The sequence below is a fragment of the Phaethon aethereus genome, assembly GCF_964289735.1.
Source record: "Phaethon aethereus genome assembly, chromosome: 2".
NCBI lineage: Eukaryota > Metazoa > Chordata > Aves > Phaethontiformes > Phaethontidae > Phaethon > Phaethon aethereus.
In genome coordinates, this window is record NC_138582.1 from 95,834,332 (window position 1) to 95,855,192 (window position 20,861).

Genomic DNA, 20,861 nt, shown 5'->3' on the forward strand with positions numbered 1-20,861 from the left:
GCAGTGAACTGTAAATGTATGTTTGTGGCTGGAGATACAAAAAGTATGACGCTTTAGGTAAGAAATTCTGGGCCCCAGGGAAAGACAGAGCACAAGGGGAAGATGATGGACCATAAGGGTGAAGATGGGCAAGTGTGAAGCCAGGTAGGGTGCAGGCGGCCAGATGTGGATACCAGGCAGGAGCATTCAGCTATGGCCAGGTTGGTCCTTTGAAACTGCAAAGGCCTGAGCTACCAGTTATGCTGAGGTGCGGGAACATGAATTACTACTTTGTATCCACAATCAAGAAAAGCATATCTAGCCCCACACCTAAAAGACTGGTCCACCATCACCCCAAAATACTAATCATGTGACCAAGGTACAATGTTTTAAAATACCTCTTCAGTTAAAAAGGACCATCCATGATATACACAGCTCCTAACATGCACCACTACAAACAGAAACTCGACACATTAGACAGCAGCTCTGGAAAAAGGAGGAAGTTGCATCCAGAAAACTGGCGTACAGCTAGTGCAGCTCATGCAGAGTTGATACTGAAGCCAAACCGACTCTCTCATAGTCGTGCGGAATTACACGGAGAACCATGACCACAGCACTCTGCATTTGCATTTATTTACTGCTACTGATCTACTTCCAATACAGTAGTAACAGATCTAGCAGTAGCATGCTAAGCATAAATTTGCATTCACACAAGAAATGTCACATTAACAATGCTGTTCTGAAAGTCACGTTGCAAAATAAGATGTGGCATTAATCTACAACTGCAGGACCCCAAATCCATGTGCCTCATTGTGATGAGCTGAAATTTGTCATTTTTAAATGAAACATAGGACAGTGGGTATTCAGTGTCTCTCCCCATGCGCCTAAGAGAAACTCCTTTAGCTGTACTTCTGTTCCATAACCCTAAAAGCACCAGGGCAAAATGAACTAAACATTGCGTGTTTAGGAATACCAACTTTTCAGAACTTACAAAGATGAATCTAACGCATAACAGTGGGATGAGAATTAAGGAAAGGAAATACAAGCCCCCAGTTATTCTGCAATAAGACAGGCTATGCTTTTATTCCCTTTGTTGAAGACACTCAGGAAAGCATTACTATAAAAACATGTTAAAATGAGAAGCAAATGGCATTTAAAACAGTATCACTTCCTACTTCGGGTAGACCTGAGAGCAAGGGGAGCAAGGATGTAGGAAGGAGAGTGCTTGAAGAAAGAAATAAAAGCACAGTAGCTGGCGCTTCTCTGCAATAATATTATCAGCCTGCTGAGAGCAATTACAATAGCACAGGCAGCACTTGCTTTATTGTGACCTTACTGAATTAAATCTGAGGAAAAAGACTCTGAGATTCAGCAGGGAATTTATTAGAAAATTTTAATACCAACTTAAATTTGATCCAAAGGCCCCAATATTAAAGGTCATATCCATTACTATACAGTGGGAAGCCCTGGATCTCTCTGTTCCTATGTTCCACCCTTTCTCAGTTTTGTTTTATTTTGTAAGAGTAGGTCAGACTCCTTCTCTCAGCTTTGCAGCACTCTGTATTAGAGGTACAAGACTTCTATTTACATTTGCCCTGGTTTTGTCTGGGATAGAGTGAATCTTCTTCCTAGCAGCTGGTATAGTGCTGTGCTTTGGATTTAGTATGAGAATAACATTGATAACACACTGATGTCTTAGTTGTTGCTGAGCAGTGCTTACACTAAGTCAAGGACTTTTCAGCTTCCCATGCTCTCTGCCAGCGAGGGGGTACACAAGAAGCTGGGAGGAGACACAGCCAGGACAGCTGACCCAAACTGGCCAAAGGGATATTCCACACCATATGACATCGTGCTCAATACATAAAGCTGGGGGGAGCTGGTCAGGGGACAGTGTATCGCTGCTTAGGGACGGGCTGGGCATTGGGCGGTTGGTGGTGAGCAATTGTTTTTTATTTGCATCACTTGTCTTTCTTGGGTTTTAAATATATTTCTCGTTATTTTCCTTTTTGTTACAATTTATTATTATTATTTTATTTCAATTATTAAACTGTTCTTATCTCAACCCACAAGTGTTGTCACTTTTACTCTTCTGATTCCATCCCCCATCCCACGGAGGGGGCAGGAGGGGAGGGAGTGAGCGAGCAGCTGTGTGGTGCTTAGTTGCCATCTGGGGTTAAACCACAACAACTTTTTTTAAAAGCCTTAGACAACAAGTCAAATAAATAACTCAACTCTTACTTTACATGAAGAGTTGAAAACGAAACCAAAATCAAGCAGCACTGACCTGTGGTATACAGGTAGATTTTACCACCTTACGTGGATATACACAACAAGTAACGTGATCTTCACTGAATTATCTGCCACTACTTCCAGATCAACTGTAATCATGACAGGGGAGTCAGGTATGAACTGACTGCTGACTTGCACAGAATGGTAAAAGCTGTGTAGTGTTCTTAAAACACAAATTCTTAACTCTAGATCATTGCAAGCCTTTGAAATTGGAAGTACCATCACTGAAGTCTGATCAGCTGAGCTTCAAAGGCTCGTTGTTTGTATGTCAGCAAACACAATGGTGGCAATGGTTACTGAGCACTCCTTCAAGCCCCATCATTCCCCTACCCAGAGCTTTCAGCTTTACAACAGGAGATACACATGCTAAGCACCTGTCAAAAATATAAAGTGCACTGTGTAGCTCATTAATTACTCCCTGAAGGAAGTATTCCCCACAGATCTGCAGGATAGCTAATTTTTTAGATGAAGATTTAGGAAAGAAATAGAAACATAGATGGCCTGTACTTTACCAAAAGATGAAAAAGACCACAAGTTCTACTTTTACACTGTATTGATTTTTTTCAAATATGAAACTGTATTAGTGGGAAAAAGTTCATGTTCTCAAATGCTTATGTAATTTTGAAGCTTACATTCTGGTGACTTCCAGAGTACATTAAGCTCTTAAGGCGCCATATTAGTCAACATAAATGTGTGAACACAAGTCCAGATCCTTGCTATCAATCTGCTTAGTCACTCTCTGAACAAAAGAGCCATCATCTCTTTTCTGCTTATGAGAATATATGTTATAGGTATTCATTACACTCATTAGTCTCAGTATTACAGAATGACAGAATCATTAAAGTTGGAAAAGACCTTTAAGATCATCAAGTCCAACCATCAACCCAACACAACCGTGCCCACTAAACCATAGCCTGAAGTGCCATGTCTACACGTTTTTTGAACGCTTCCAGTGATGGTGACTCCACCACCTCCCTGGGCAGCCTATTCCAGTGTTTGATCACCCTCTCAGTACAGAAATTTTACCTAATAACCAATCTAAACCTCCCCTGGTGCAACCTCAGGCCATTTCCTCTCATTCTATCGCTAGTTACTTGGGAGAAGAGACCAACGCCCACCTTGCTACAACCCCCTTTCAGGCAGTTGTAGAGTGCAATGAGGTCTTCCTCAGCCTCCTCTTCTCCAGACTGAACAACCCCATTCCCTCAGCCACTGAGGAAAGGAAGAAGGTTAAAAGACGAGTTTCCTGTACCAGGCACACTTAGGTTTCAAAATATATCCCACCTGATGACCAGGTAGCAGGAATTTGTCTTCCTCAAAAGTACTGGAAAATCTAGCAATTGAACTAGTTTAACCTACCGTTCAGTCTGTGCTGGCATTAAATATATTTTTGGAGGACAGTGCGTGAAAATAAACTTTTCTGAACTTAATTCACATAAGATTTTACATTCTTCATGCTAATAGCCAAACTAAACTTAGTTTCATGTACATCTTAGCAGGTTTGAAACCAAAAGGGCAAATACTATTTAAATGCCACTGAAAGGCCACCACTTCTTAAAGACTTGTGTTCACACATTCATACACTAACCCAAGCTTACTCTTCTAGACATGGATGCAAACAACCTCTAGCTCAGAACCTGCACAGCAGTATCTGGGCTGACAGCTGCATCCCAGGATGCCTACTTTTGAAACTAAATATAACTTATTCACACAAGCACCCTACTACAAAGCCTTCTACATGCAACATGAATGTACTCAATCTGCCACGCTAAAAAAAGTGTTGACGGTTTTGTCTTCTGAGTTGCTTTACCCTTCACAAAGAGATTGATTGTACATCCTTGCTTTAATGCCATTTGATTGGGTAACCACTGTACTTTTGTTTGTTAGATAGCTGTGTCTTATCAGCCTTGTCTCATTCAAAAAAGGAGGGAGAGGCTTAATTTATTACTTTTAACATTTGCAGGAAGTCAACAAAATGGCTGCTGGACTAAAACTGAAACATTGAATATTTTAATTTGTCTTTTCATATGAAACCTAATCTTGATGTTAGAGTACAGACATCTTATTTTTGTACACTGGCAACAAAATCTCTGGGTCTCTCTTTGGGTTTTTTTTAATGACCCAGGCAACACATGATTTCTTCAGTTAGTAAGAAGAGGGTAGGAATTACAGAAAAAGAAATTTCAGTCATGACACTGGGTAGGATGGCATCAGGCTTCATAATAGTATTTAACTCACCTGTTTGCCAGACATTTTTCTCTCATACAAGTTAAAAGAAGTGAAATAAAACCTATCAATCCATTAACAATAGTTTTCAACTGACAGTGTCTTATTTGAAATACAGAGAAATATAGTACTTTAGATTCTATGTGAGGATGGAGCCGGGATGGAGAATAAGAAAGGCAAGAGGAATGGGAATGCAGACATGGGTGATCTTGAATTGCTCAAATGACCTGCATCAAGATTTGGATGTTTAAATCAGTCCTTTTGTTTCGTAGGACTGATACCGTGGTAAATTTTTTACTCACCCCTTGATAGAGGCGTTTTTTTTATCATTGGGTATATAAATACTCTTTTCCTACTGTTTCAACTGATTAAAGAGATTAGTCATATTCATTCTCCAGCTCTTCCAACTCCTCACCTGTTGTTCTTTCCCAAAATAAGCATTTATTTTTCTAATCTAATTTTCAACTCAAGCAAATGGTGTATCTCTAACTCTATGTAAAATACCATTTAATTCTACAGCATTTCAGATAACTAATTTAGTCAACAGTTACTTTTACAAATAGCATTGTAAAATGAGGCCCTGTACAGTAAGGTATTAAAATAATTAATTTTATATCATATTTGAGTTTAACAACATTAATGACTTTTATCTGAATTTTAGTATGTATATGTATGTTTACTTGAAAAACTGCAGTTCACCTTTAGGATCTCAATTAAAACCACAAGTAAAATAGTAAAAACCACAAATAGGTGCTTCCCTACTTCTATCTTTTCCTATCCTGGTGTTCACACTGGCTCTCACTCAACTAGAAAATAACAGCGTTAACTATTAAGTCTTTCTTCACCACTCAGTAGGCAGGGTTTTTAATTCTTAAATTGTCTTTGGTGTGGCCCATAAAACATGGTAAGACCAACACAAACAATTTGGTCAGCATCCTGCCAGCTTTCTGCCTAAGCAGATTTTCCTCTCCAGTCTACTGCTACTTGGATCTAAAGGGGACAGAGAAGAGAGCGAGGCAGATGATAAAGGGATAGATACCTACTGAGATAGGCAGTGTTGTAAAACTTAGAATATCATGCTTTAATTCCTGCTGTGAGCATATTTTGGGAACCTGGGCAAATAATTTAGTTCCCTGTGCACCGAAGTCTTTAAATATATGCTTAAATTTAAACAGAGGTAGACTCCTTCATTTCCACCTCAATATCTTAAGGACGGACATGTGGTGAAATGCACAGTTAAAATCGGGGTGCCTTGCTCTCCCAGAGCTCACTGCTAATTCTGTAAAAGAGCAGTAGTAACTAGTAATTCTCTCTGCCCTCTGCCTTGCTTGTACAGCTGGGAGAAGGTAAACAGTCGCATCCCTGACAAGTCCTTTGGGATGGCACAACAAATGTACATGTACTGTCATACTCACAAAATTATTAGTAATAAAACTAGCACTTTGAAAAGACTTACTTACTTTTTTTACCTATAAAGCACATCATGTGGTAACGGTATTTTACTGTCAATGGGTTAGTTATTAAGTATCGTTCTAGAGCACAACTTTGCATACCAATTTTTTCTCCTCTTCCCCCATGAGCGTACATACAAATCATTTAAAAGCAATTTACAACATGTCAAACTGCATAAGGAGACTCTTAAAAAACTAATGTATTAAGTTAACCATTGGCATGATTTATTATTGAAGTCCTACTGTTATAACTTGACAATTAAGAAATATTGATAAATGTAAACACATTATTGATGTCAATTAAAAAGCACAAGATTGATTAACCTCCCAGAGGTATACTGGCACAAGCAGTTAAAGAATAATCACCCCCAATAAGTATTCACTACTGACAAATGTGCATAGAAATTAGACTGCTGTGAAACAAAAAGTACTTTCCATTAAAATAAAGTATCATTTCAACGCATAACCAAAGCATTGGGTCAACACAAATACAAACAAAACCTGTATTAATGTGAAAGGCTAAGTGATTAGGTCACATAGTGCTCTCCTTAACCATACACTCAGATGAAAATATAGTTAAAAATTACCAAAGCAACTGCTCAGCAAGTGAATTATGCTCACAGGAGAAAGACTATAAATGTATTATTTTGCCACTATACTGCAATATTCATAACTGTCCTGGTGAGGGACAAGACCTTGTTTACAGGACACACAGCAGATCTTTGTTTCAAAGTATGTATTTATGTACGTTCTACAAGTGACCAAATTAGAAAGGTGAACTCGAAACTCTGCTTAGTAATGGTTCACTTCCTGCAAAGCAAACAGCCTAGGAAGGACATTCAGGCAGTCCATACCTCGAAGGGGGGAAGCATACATCTGACATACCCCAGGGAGAGTAACAACAGGAATCAGTCAATTTGTGATTTAAATGTGACTGGAAGAGTTTGGGCTCCTTTTTTCTTCTTCTTTTTACTTGCTTTCAGAATTAATGTACTGGCATAATGCCTGTCACCAAGATGAAGGGCACTGCAGCTATAGCTTTTAATGGCCAAAAAAACCCCAGGCTCACCTCAGAAAGCACTGAGCTAAAGACAGCAGCAATGCACCAGTACCAAGGAGACTGCGTAAACACTAATTAAACTTCTCTCTACACTCTTGTCTAGAAAACAGTTTTCCCTGCTTAAACTTCCAAGGGCTGGATCACACATGCTCATATTGGAGTCTAGCAACTCTCTTCCCTAAAGCTTGACCTTCATCACAACTTCATGGATCAAACACATTTCCCTCAGATACAAGCAGCTTACTACAGCGACACTAGACAGAATCAAAAATACTGCAAAAAAGATAAAATTGAAACATAACACGTCATTGATAAAACTTGTTTGTTTCAAAGAGCTTTATGTGAAGGCCACACATAATATTTATTGTCAAAATAAAACTAGATCACTCTGAATTTATTTGGCTGCAAATTCAGTCAAATGGTATTAGTGACAGAGACCATGTTTGGTGCTATGCTAAGCCACAGGGGTATTCAATGGACCAGAATATAATAATACATGCAGACACACAAGACAGAGAGGACTGTGAAGGCGGCTTTTTTTTTTTTAAAGTAATTGTTTTTTCCATATTTTTATTAAATGACAGTTAATGTTGGTGGGGTTTATAAACAGGTTTCATTTTGAGAAACAATTTTAAAATAAGAAAATAACTGGCACCTTTGCAACTGGAATAATGGAAGAGTTTTAGTGATTGAACCAACAGAAGCAGCATGAAGATAATAAGATGGGGAAATAAAAAGCACTTGTGAAGCCATATTCTTGGAGTAAAGAGCTCTTTGCAGGTTGGCCTTATGCTGAGAATGAAGAGAACAATAAATTCTTTAGACTTGACAAACTATCTGTGGAAGACACAAAAAAAGGCATCTGACTTACAGTGGCAGGTGATGATTTTACATACTGTATTTTGAATGTGCCGAGGGGAGAAGCATGGCCATCTGAAAGGCCAGAAAAGAATGCAAGTAGCTTAAAGAGGAGCTAAAATGCTCCCTCTTTCCTTCATTAGCTGTAAAAGGAAAAACTGTAACTGTGTAATATGCTGAGAGACTGATGACTGAGCATGGAGGGGAGAAAATGTCATTAAAAACCCCCATTGTACCACAGCTACAGGGCTAGGTGACTTGTTGGATAGTGAAGGCATCAACACCAACATTGTCATCCTGAATTACAGACTGCAGTTCAAGGGCAGCAGAACACAGTCCTGGCAATCTGAGGCACCAGGCAAACTTGCCAAAGCTCGTCCTGGATGTAAGTGTGCCCGCTGAGTTGCGGTGCCATTGAACCTGACACTCTCAATAAGCAGCACAAAACCAGGAGGAAAGTGAAATAAAACAACAACAGATTAAAAAACGACCAACAAACTGTGGGAGATCAAAACAGAGATCACTGTTGTAACAACAGCACTGCTGTCTCTCTTTTTTCAGAAGTCCTCAAAACAGCAATCCCTTTCATTTCCTCAAGGTCTAGCTGTACTTTTAAAAACTGGTTTACTCCATGGCAACACCACTGAAAAGGAACGCTCAGGAGAGATGTATGTTCTGATGTTAACATAAGTCACAATACACATGCAAGGCTTATTCATAACACACAGAACTGCCATACTTACCTTTTTCCTATTCGGTAAAAAAATAGATCCTCCACAAATTTCTGCTCTGCAGCAGACACCACACAGCAAGAAAGACAGAAAGTTGCTGAAAGGTTAATATACTTGAATGCTAGAAACTCAATCTTCAAACTCTCCCTCGACTGGCGCCACTACAAACCAGACTGGCAGACATCAACTCAAGATCACGCAGGCAGATTAGAAACATAGCAGAAGTCATTTGAGCTGTGATCAAAACTACCAGCGCTTATTTCTACCTTCCCTCTCTTGGCAATATTTTATATTTATACTAGGACACACATGCACTTACTGTTACCTCATTTGGAAGAGGTCCCCTTTAAGTTTTGTTGTAACATCTACCCCTATGAACCATATTCATCTACACACTGGGCAGAAGCCCTTGAGACAGCAAGCACAGGCAAGCAGAAAGCACGAAGGGACAAGTGGCAGATGGACAAATCTCCCTGGAAACGTGAGCTTTCCTTGCTTCTGGAGCTTGCTTCAGCACAGGCTGGTTCAATCAGTGCTGCTAACTGTTTCAGGAAGCTCCTAACCAGCCAGGCTGATGAAACTTACTCTTTTCCATGTGGAAGTTTACACGTAGCATTTACTTGATCAGATGTGACATACTGCCACACCAAATCGCTCACTAGAAAGTCAGTCCTTCTCCTGTCCTTCAGACAGCCCTCCTCTGTGCAGAACATCAGATGCTCAGCGCTCTGGATGCATTATATAACTACTCACCATTTATGATAAGGCCCCAACCTCACTGGATTAGCCACTAATACATGTAACCAAAGTAACGACAGCGCTTTATGACAGATCATTAAAGTATTTTAAAAGCAGCTGATAACACACAACAGTCTTTTTCTTTTTAGAAAAGGTTACGGCGTACATCAAATGCTGCGTTCTACACTACGGTTCTTCAATCAGAAAGACAAAGTCTCATTCTACCTCCGAATTGCTTTTGCTTGGAGCCTAAAGGTTACTTTCAATGCAGGGTCTACTTTGGTATTTAATATTGCAGGCAGAACCTGCCACTCGTAATTTAGTCAGCAGGGCAAACAGCAGCAAATCACTTGTGAAAATACAATCTTGCTCTCCATCAGGAGAGTTAAATGAAAGCCTAAGAAGTAACACCGCTCTGGAGACTCACACAGGTGTAACCTGGAGAGCCATACCACCTAAAGATGGGTAAAATGTCTGCGCATTCAGATGCTAGAAATTAAGCTGATACGACAGCTCTGGGCTTTTGGCATCTGTTACAATATTGCCTATCTCCAAAGCTATCCTAGTGCCAAGATGAAAAAGCTATGTAAAAAGGCTGGCCAAAGTGGACCTCACTGCTAACATGTCCTGACAAGGGCCAAGTTTTGATTCACCTGGGATTCTGTTAAAATTTACTAAACTTTTTTCAAAGTCACTCCTATGACATTTTTTCCTTTGCTCCTACTCCCTCCCTTCCACGCCCAAAACCTTATGGACATTTACTGGACATAAAATGCATTTACTCTCATACTGGAACACAACCAGCTCTGAATGTAATGCCCCCCCATTTCAATTTCAAGCTTTCTCTTGTTTACTAAAAGACAGGTATTATCCATCCTATGTTACACCTTCCTCTAACTGCATCTGTTTTTCTTTCCAAGCAAAACCCAATGAAACTTAAAGTATGTTAAGGATTTCTGTTGCTTTCTTAATCATATTCTTCCTTGTAGGCTACTGTTAGAAAAGAAGAAATACACAAATGTGTATTTCCTGAGTTACGTATTGCACATAACATGAATATAACAAATAGGATCTAAATGACCTTGTGGAAAATAAAAGCATCTAAAAATATCACCCCGAAGAACTCTGGAATTTAAAAAATAAAAATTGACAGAAAAATCCCCCCAATGCCTTCTAAAAACCGAAGTCAGCTGATTTAAAGTCAGTGTGTGGCTTTGCCACAAGCTTCCAGCATCATTTTGGTAAATGCACATAGGGAACCGATCCAGTGAGAACTCACGATCTGCTGAAGCAATTAAAAACTGACTGCCAGCATTGCAACAGTCTAGGAGCGAGAGAAGTGCAAGAGGCTCATGCCAACCATTTGCCAAATTCTAGATGCCACTGCAAGTATAGAAGTGTATAGATGCTTGATTACCTTCAAAAACTTGATATCATGCAGTGACTTGATAAAACTGTTTCAATAGGATCTTTGTCAATTGTTGGACTATGCCATTCACCTCCTGCTCGTCTTCTGTGAATGATGCATTTGAAAAACTCTTTCCTGTGTCTACACTTAAACTAAATGGCTCCAGAGGTAGGAATAGTTCTCTCTGTGCATAATGTTGGCACTATCCTAGTTGGAACATGTAGGTACAACTGTAATACATAGAAATATATGACACTAATAAAAAAGCAGCAAAATTCCAAGGACATTCTCTTAGTTAAGAACTGTTAAGTCTATAAATTTTTGTAGAAAAATAGGTATTTGCCATTGTGAAGCTGGAAAAAAATTTTAAATAACATTCAAGGACCTTCTTAAGAAAAGCAGTAAATTAATTTGTGATTTTAAAATTTCCTTGCAGTCACAAACTTGGTAAAAGACCACCATATTAGAGGTCTATCGTACCCGGCTGCCAGCAGGAAAATGTGACTTGCCAGTATCATATACATCCCTGAACAGTAGTGTGGGTGCTGCACCCTGTATTGAGTGCTTAAAGAGCTCTTCCAGCTATTCTTTCCTCCTGGCTTCAAAACTGCTGCTAACATAATCAAATACATTATGCAGTATTTTGCAACTCTCTTATGTATTCATAAAAATTCAGACAGAAATATGACTTGCAGCCTGAAACTAAAATTACTAAGAATTTTCATAATGAACCTTCTCCTGCTAAAGGCATCCAGCCTACAGTGCTTTGCAGTATAATCACAGGTATCTTCAGATAAACAGAATAGTTCTTGAAGGTTGAGAAGTTCCTTGAGCCAGTCAATTCCAATGTCACTCACAACTGTGTAAACTGGTACCAGTCCCCTGAATGCTCAACAATATGCTTTCAGTACAGAAATAGACACACATTGGCATTTACTAATTTACCTGCTATTGCTGAAAATCAGTCACAGGATTACTAGAATTGAACTATGGAAAATAACGGGAGTATTTGCTGATAAAGTCACAAAGGACGAGCAATAAAATCCAAAGCAGGTTCAGTAAACTAGAGGTACTTCTACCTTTTGTTTTTTAGAGTAACTATAATTGAAAATGCTTGTCTTGCTAATATTTATTAAACATGCTTTAATATTTATACTACTTTGGTTAACAGAAAGACGCTTTATGCTGTGGCTATATTATTACCAGTTCATAATAATATGAGTGCTGTATCAGTACATTCACCCAGTACCATTTCCACTTCCATTCAACTGTTACTTGAAGCTATGACACCCCGAAGATGAGACACTGCTAATGACCACGTCCAGAAGGCGGAGTACTTGGCTACACACAGCTGCACTTGCAACTTTGCTAAAAAAGAAAAAGATCCAGAAGAACTGTTCAACTGTCCTTATTTTACACAAATTTCAAAACAAGACCATACTAATAATTTTTACTAGAAATGGCAAGTATGGAGAAACACAAGAACATGAGACTGAAATCTCATGCTAAGTATGATACGGGCTTTTATCAAGGCATAGTCGTGAAGCATTTCATTAAAAGAAAGGGAGCTAAAGTTACTATAACCAATGACTATTACAAGGATTAGAATGGACTTCAAAGATGGTGCGAACATGAAAAATGCTGCAAGTACTCAATATTTATCATTATCAGTGGAACCTTTTTAATAGAGTTCTCATACTTCAAAACCACGTTCCTTCATTCTTCTACACATCTGAAGGGAACCGTAAGAGAGGTCAAGCCTGAGGAAGAACAACTCAAACTCAAACGAAAAAGAAAAGGTCATCTGTTCCCTTAGAAAATGCTGATGACCAGCCAGCTGTAAAGGAAGCAGGTCCACATCCTGACAGTCTAACCACTCACAGTGCATCTGTCTCCCTGCTAAAGGTTTGTGCAAACCATGATTCTCATCAGTTTGGATTATTTAAAGGGACAAACAAAGGCTGTGAAATAACAAAACTGTTTTACTGAAGAGTACTGTAGTTGTGTGATGTCAAGAAGAGTACAACTGATACTAAAGCCTTCAGAGCTGCCAGGAAAACCAAATAATCCTTCTTAGCTGGACAACAAGATGACTGGTAGTTTCCAGCTACAATCTAAAACTGAGGAGAAAGTACAGTGAAGAAATACGTAAGAATGAGATGCCCTATAAATTAAAAGAGGGATTTAATCAGAGCACACAGGTCTAATAGAGCTTTTGAAATTAATTATATATTTTTAGTTCAAAACTTGAGATCCAGCATGCCACAAAGAAAAACAGTGAATACTTCAAAACACTCAGTATTATCCTATCTTCAAAGTGGCTTCTATAAATCTTGAATCTCAGTGACAGCAGTAACATTTCAGGGCAAATTCTCCTACTGCTAACATATTCCAATAGCGACAGAAACTCACAAATGAAGTCATACTAGCATAGCTGGGGAATGGCTGTTAGGATAATCCTCAAAGGACCTCAAGATTTAGCTTCAGAATGTTTTAAAACTTTCTATTTCAAACTTCCTTGTGACAATGCATTTCTCACAATGCCCTTCTTTACAGGGAAGACACCACATACTGTGCTGTTTACACAGTAAACACACGAAAAAAAAGCTTCACAAACAGTGTTGAGAAAAGCATCAGAGTTGTTCCTTTAGCCAGACTATTTTTAAATTGAAACCAATAACAAGCAGAGGAGGACTAAGGCAGAGATTAATATTCCTCCATGCTTTTCAGCTTTATAAAGCTACTTTTATAACGTTCACGCAAATTGTACAGTGACTGACATGAACAAAATGACAGTAATCTGTCACTATTTCACATTTCCCACTAGGCTGATTCAAATAGTTATTTATGAACCTTACACTTCAATGGTCACTTTGATGACTAAACCATAAATTAGAATGTAAAGTGAATTTAAATTTGATTTTAGAGTAACAACAAATTGTAAGCAAAGCGGGACATTATTTAATTTCTATTGACACACTATGAAAAAGTCAGCAATACTAAGATGCGCTACATCATAATAAAACCCAAACTTAGCAAAAAAATGTATGCTAGATCTCATGCTTGCTTCACTGCTCCTGCATTTAAAAATAAAAGCGCTTTATATTATGCTTGGTTAGTTTTAAATATAAAGTCTTAATAATGTCAGATGACTTCATTACTTCGATCTTCAATTAAACAGGGAGCAAGAATGAATTTTTTCCACAGAGCATGATTAAATTTGACAGCAAGTAAATATTAATATGAATTTGGATGCTAAGGTTTTTAATAGTCCTGATGAAGAGCTTACTTTTAGACAGCATTGCTGTTTTTCTAATACTTATCTCTTGCTTTACGGCTGCAAGTGAGATGAAAACATAATAGAAATTCTGCAAAGAACAACAGTTCTCAATTTTTTAGAAAAAAATTTGGGGGGGGGTGGGGTGGGGGGAGGGAATGACTCAGTAAAAAAAAAAATCTTTATTACCCAAACATCAAGTCTTGCAGGAACACAGATGTCAGAAAATAATCTTGATAAACTAATTTTCTTTTATCAGATTATTTTATGTTTAAAAAGTTCCATTGCGACATATAAGAGATGCTTCAATGTAAGTTTTAGGACTGTTAAAAATGGGAAGTTATGTTAGACTCTTCAATATTCCTTACTTTTCAAGTATATTTTTCCTGAAATTCTTACATGGAATGATACCAAAATGTGATCCAACTTAAAACTACTTCAGCTTTAGCAGATTGGTTTTGCATGTGGGCCAAACCCCCTAAATAGCAGAGATTTGAAACAACAAACAAGCAAAACCCTGCAGGTTTAGCAATAACTGAGGACATTCTGCGTTATTCTGGTCGGTCCCAGTGACAAAGACACCCTCCAAGTAACAAATGCATAGCAGAAAGATAGGTACTTAACGACTTAATGTCGTTTGCTTGACAACAGTTTGATTATAATATATTTAAGATATTTGTATTAAATACTAATTTTCTATGTTTGCAAAACTAAAACATATATGGAGAGATTTTCATATTCTGAAAATTCAAGCAAAGCTATTCCAGGGAACTAAAACCCTACATGCCCTTTTTGCTTCTGAACATCTTCCCAGATGAAAAATTCACACTCTACATATAAAACATTTTAAAGCAAGATTTATGTATTACGTGGTAGAGCAATATGCGGCTCTCAATGACTTCTCTCAATCTTGAGTCAAGAAAGATTTCTTACAAAATTTCTTTGCCATTACTACAAGGTAGCAAAATGGAAAAAGAAAAGGTAGCAGATTAAAATGGTTCTGCTGGTTTAATGAAAACAGCAGAATCCATGCTAAGAGAAAATAACAAGTCTTGTCTAAGCTTTTATTGCTGTCATTTTCTTGAGTGACGAATTAAATGCACAACATTTTTAACAGTGCAAAATACAGACCAGCATATGAAACAGTTGCCTTTTGTTCACATACAGGCTTGTTAGAGATAATTATTTACGTACAGGAACATGTATATGTTTATGTATGATCAAAACATTCACTAGCAACCAATGAATGCAAAATGTCCTTAAGGCTGATGACTCCTTTACAAAGGACAGTGAATGGGTATACCAGTCAGAGATTAACCAAACCTGCCTGCTCTTCCTACTTTTTCCAAGGCAGCTAGAAGACCTATCTGATGCTGAGGGACAATCTTTAGGCTAAAATGAAACTTCATAAAAGGTGCAAGACCCACACCTTAGAAGGAAAAGAGCCCGCCCTGTCAAGAGTCTGTTTTAGGGAAATGCTCTTTTTTCAGGGACTATAGTAACAAGGTAATCTGTGCGTTCACAGGACTCAGACAGGAGAGAGGAGTTTTATTTTAAAATCTGTCCCAGAGCTGTTATGGCTCAGATGAGGCAGTAGAACCGGCAGTAGAACCATGCTTTGTCAAAAGAAAAGGTGGAAAGCTTGTGCTTTAGCAAGACTTAGCTACCATCTGAATTAGAACTGCCTTTTATTATTTAGGCTCATAAAACCAGTGAGAGCCAAATCCTACCTACACCAAGTCAGGGTACCCTGAACACTAAGGTACTAGAAATCAGTGTCCTCATTTCAGCATTGCAGATACATAACTATAAAGCGGGAACAATGTTTCCCACCTATTTCAAGTACTTTGATACCTTGAAATTGAACTCTTTCTGAAAAGGAAGTATTTGCTGTAAGAGTTGTGCCAAGTAGGTCCTCATTAAGACATTTTAAAACAAAAATAGATTTAGTCCACTTCAGTCATACATTTCATGGCAAAACTGCTACTGTGGTAGCCTCACTAATTATCAAAGACATAAGGTTTACATTCTTACTTACAACTATCACAGAGCACGTTCTGACATGCTGACAGGAATTTATCTCCGCCACAATCTAGAAAAGATTTTCTGTAGCATTTTATTATGGGAGATCCCACATCCACAGCTTGTTATTTCTTTGATGCAGAATTCTGTAAGTGGCAGAATTTGACCATGCGCATTCGTATCTTTTGCCACCGCCTGTGACAGATGCACTCCTGTTTCAGCTAACTGAACTTTGGTCCAGGCAGATGCTCAGCAAGTAGGCCTAACCGAAATTAATCCCATTGTGTGAGACTATCAGTGAGAACTCAGCACCAACCCCCAAAAAACCCAGTGTGGCTGGAGATTGGGTTGATAAGTGGCTGAAACGGCATTAACACCGCAGAAAATCTGACTACAAATCAACCACTTTACACTGTAAGTATCTGCAGCCATCAGGGTCCGTTGAGCTCTCCCTCCATAGCAGCCGGCTGCGCAGCGGCGATCTCCCCTTGAGTAGGGGCACCTCTCAAGCTTACCCCTTGAGGATGGGAGATCCCTTACCTGACACCAAACATTGAATGGTTGGTAAGTGACATTTTTTGCATGCATGTAACATTTAAGATACATACAGTAAGCTTAAGCGATAACCTTTGTAAGCCATACTAACTTTAAGTGTAGTAAATGGCAGAGTATTGACCCCCAATCCGTTACATATTTTACATACCTAAATTTACTGATTAGAACTCAAAAAACTAACTACTAGCTCAGATCTGTTTGAGTGATGTCTGATTCTTCTCCTGTGACACCCCCTCCTTCATTGTCTTCTCCAGCCTCTAATACTTCCCTGGAGAATATTGGGTATCAAGGCTCTCCAAGATAAAACCTCAAAAAGAGCTGAAAATGTTACTCATCACCTACAGATACGAGAAAAAACACCCCAACATTTAAATATAAATGCATTGAATCAATCCAATCCCAATTGCTTCTTTGAGAAACACTTTTAAAACACAAAAATAGCAGTGTTTGGGTTAAAAAAAGATAGCAAAGCTATGGTAGCACAAAACAACACCTGCTCCTGGGAGTAGAAATTCCAAAGAAATAATTTAACTTGCACCAAAATATTCATACTTAATTGCCAAATCAAATGGCCCAGCTTCCTACTGAAATAAGAATCCAACTAACTGACCTGCTGGTTGTTAAAAGATTTATGTTAAAACAGACCATGGAGGAACAGGTACACATATTCATTCGATATTTAATAAAAGTACTACTGAGCTCTGACCAGTGTCAGTAAGTGCAGATTTTGCAAGGAGGGACAGCTTAAGCGTTGTGAGTGCCCTTAGAGAGTTCAGGTGGTAGGAGCTTGCTTTCTTCAAATTTCCAGTTGTCAGTGTAGGTAGACAGTGGGTATATATGAGAAGTAATAAAGTATCTAAAGTTCAACAAAGTGTAATTCATGCCTAAATAATATGGTACCCAGTGGAAGGAACAGAGATGCTATAAATGCTACTCAGACAAGGTCAGAGAAAAATATTGCCAGTGACTCAACTTTTTCCAAAGAAAAATCTATCAGCCTGCTTGGACATGTAGCCAGCATTTACTTAATTCACTTCAGGATTTTCTTGTTCTGCTACTGTTCTAACACTGTATCTGGAGGTGAAGAAAAACAAACACAAAAGGCAAGACTATTTGGAGTGAGTGTCCCAGCCCCTCTTTTAAATCTATGATGCAAGGAGGAAAGCGTGAGGAAAGAAATCTAATACACATGAGCTAGAGGAAACAGATCGAAAGGAAAATCTGAGCAGAACAAAACAGCAGAGTGAAGAGATAGTAAAACAGACAGCAGAAAAGGTAATGGAAGAGCACATACACTTTCAACAGCATGGAAGAAACATCCCTAAATCCCCTATTGCAACCCCCATGGATAAATACATCTTTCCCACCCTCTCAAACTCAGACATACAAAAACCACTGTTCATCCGGAGATGTTTTGAGCAAGGGTGTATTTTTTCCATCTGTAGTGACGTAAGACAGTTAACTGAGGAGCGTACAACTCTTAGATAAAATGAGAGAAATAAACATACCTGTCGATGAATAATCTCTAGGTTTGCTTTGGCTTTATTGACTAGTTCTTCTATTTTTTCAGAATCCTTTATATTCTTGTTTTCTCTGAAGGCATCTCTTATCCTTCTGATGGCATACATTCTAAACACAAACAATAAGAAGATGTGTAGTCATAGATGTGCCACAGTTTATGACATTGCAACATTCTTAAAACATGCTGCTTTTTAAAAATCAATACATATACACACACACAGACACACATATTTTGCCCAGTTTTATACATATATCTTTTTATTCAGGGTCTTGTCTTGCCTGAGTTGAAACAGTAACCAGATTCTTTAATGAAAAAAAGTGTTTTTACTGGAGGTTATTGTAGAAAAATCATATTTCACATATCAGTGCAGTCTTACTGCTTGTTGTTGCTATAAACACACTGTTGGATGCCCGGCATGGATACTGCTCAAGAACATAACAAAAAGCCTAAGAACCAAAAAATGAGCCCCCAAATAATTTTGAATCAGCGCCACTATTCTTATTCTGCATACTGTAAAGGTCATTGAGCTAATGATTAAATACATTATATCTTATTACTAGTTCTGACTTTGTAATCTAGCAGCAAACAAAGATAGACTGATGGACCAACCATAACAAAAAGGGCTCCTTCCCTGTCACCCCTTCCTCTCCTGACAAAAGCATATTTCACCCCTCAGTCCAACACCTCCTCATCCATTTCCCTGCTACGAAGGGATCTCTGCAAATAAGAAGAGGTTATGATCTCTGCTTTCAGAGAGCAAGGTCCAAAGCTGCAGCTCTCTCTGAATCTCTCTCCTTTCTTTTCAACCCAGTAAAGAACCTTTATGCAGTCTGTAGTGTACTTCTCAATAAAAAATAGGGCCAATGTCAATATTAAAATAAAATTTTCAGACTGAGCAGTAGATACTTTCGTTACACGTGCACTTGGGACGTGTAATGCCAGTAAATGCCAGGAAACTGATCCTGGTCAGCTATCTTGGATAACACCCACTTGTATACCACCACATCAAATCAGCATCATTTTTACCACAGAAAGTAAAACCTTATGTGCGGCACAGAAAGGGAAAAAAGGCTGCTGCAAACACCACAAATAGCGTAATATTTCTACAAACGTTTTCAATCTTGTATAAAAGTGAGACATGAGACAAAATTGTCTGAAATACAATCATAAAAAAACTCCAAAGATGATGTTGAAAAATAAAAATATTGAGGGAGGAGACTGAGGAGGGCAGAGGAAGAAGAGGGAAGATGAACAGCCAGTGGCACCCCACACCGTTAGATGGTGCTATCCAGCTCCTAATGCAGCCTCCACCAGCCAAGCAGCATATTTTCTTTTTGAGCTCATAAATAATACATTTCAATCACAGGAATCGAGATGGTTATGGAGTGCCACCCTGCTGCCACACACCGGCAGATGGTGCGCGCTTTTAATTAGAGCCTGTTCACCTATAATGTGACACTGGGGTGAGTGAGTGAGTGAGTGTGTGTTTGTATGTGTGAAGTTAATAGAATGTATTAAATATGGTAGCTCATTCTCCTTTGCAGCTGCTGTCCTAGCAAGATTTGAAGGGGAAGCTGCTTATTTCTTCTAGAAAGGAAACATCCCCAAACCATTAAGATGTAGTGTAATTTTGTGGCTTGATAATGGATGGATTTCAAATCACCTCATATACATATATAGGGTTAAACCATACAGAAACATATATTTTCTGCAAGAAAGGAAGGGTTTCCAAACGATAGAAAGACCTTATATATATACATTATTTTTTTAGCTTAAAAGAAGAAAAAACAACCAGCAAGTATCCATTACTGGGTACAAGTCTTTCAAAATGCAATACAAATGAGTAAATGTTATCTACATAAAAAAGATAGATGGGACTAAAACAAATTCTTGTTCAGTGTAACCCCTACAGACTGTTTTTTGTTTTGTACATATGGTGCATTAATTGTTCCATTTTCTCTTTCTTCCTCTCATTACACCCAACAGTTGTTGAGAAAGAAAAGATATGTACCTAGAAAACATCATTAGACCAAGTTTTTAACTATAGTCAGAAAGTTGCACTGTTTTTTCCTTTTACCGTTTCTTTAAACCTTTATGAACATTAACACCCAAATTAAGTTATTTTGCAAACGCTTGAACACAAACTTCTTTCTACAACTAAATCAACACATCCCCAGTATTCTCAAAATACACTTCAAACACTAGCGCTATATCCTGGTACTACTCTTTACTAAGGTTACGTTTAGATTCAATATATCATTTAAAGTAAGTACTATAATACTGTAATGACTGTAAAACACCCTTTCTTCCCCATTGAGAGGTGCCAGGGGAACATTTCGCCAACACTCAAATTCCTTCAAAAATATGAAAGTGTTAAGTCAAGATATAAACAAACTGGAAGTTTGGTTTTGTTTTTTTTTTTTTAAACAACAGCTTTTTATATGCAACAACAGTTGTGAGCAGTGTCAATTCTAAACCTCAATACCTCTACATTTCAAGAGTTTCTGAACTGAGTATGTACTAAAAGCTAATACTAACATTAGGGCTGTGATATTGCTGCAAGTCCATGAACAACTGAGCTCTTCTGAAAGTACAGCAATGTGTCTAACAACATGTAGTAAAGATACACGTACTATGAAAAGAACTTGTTCATTCTGACATATATCTGTTGGGTTTTTTTTAAAAAGCGCTACTCCAAAGATCTTCTGTTTGATGAACAGACTGGCCAGCTCATCAGCTACTCTA

General features: G+C 38.3%; 1 protein-coding gene across 1 annotated transcript in view; it reads right to left on the reverse strand.

Annotated features, from left to right (window-relative positions):
* LYRM4 (LYR motif containing 4) overlaps nucleotides 1–20,861 on the reverse strand; it is a gene marked incomplete at both ends in the record, with an annotated part of 96,168 nt that overhangs the window by 54,110 nt on the left and 21,197 nt on the right. Inside the window, one exon of the mRNA XM_082014955.1 lies at nucleotides 18,103–18,223. Within this exon, the coding sequence (XP_081871081.1) occupies nucleotides 18,103–18,223 (121 nt within the window). The remainder of the gene's footprint in view (nucleotides 1–18,102; nucleotides 18,224–20,861) is intronic.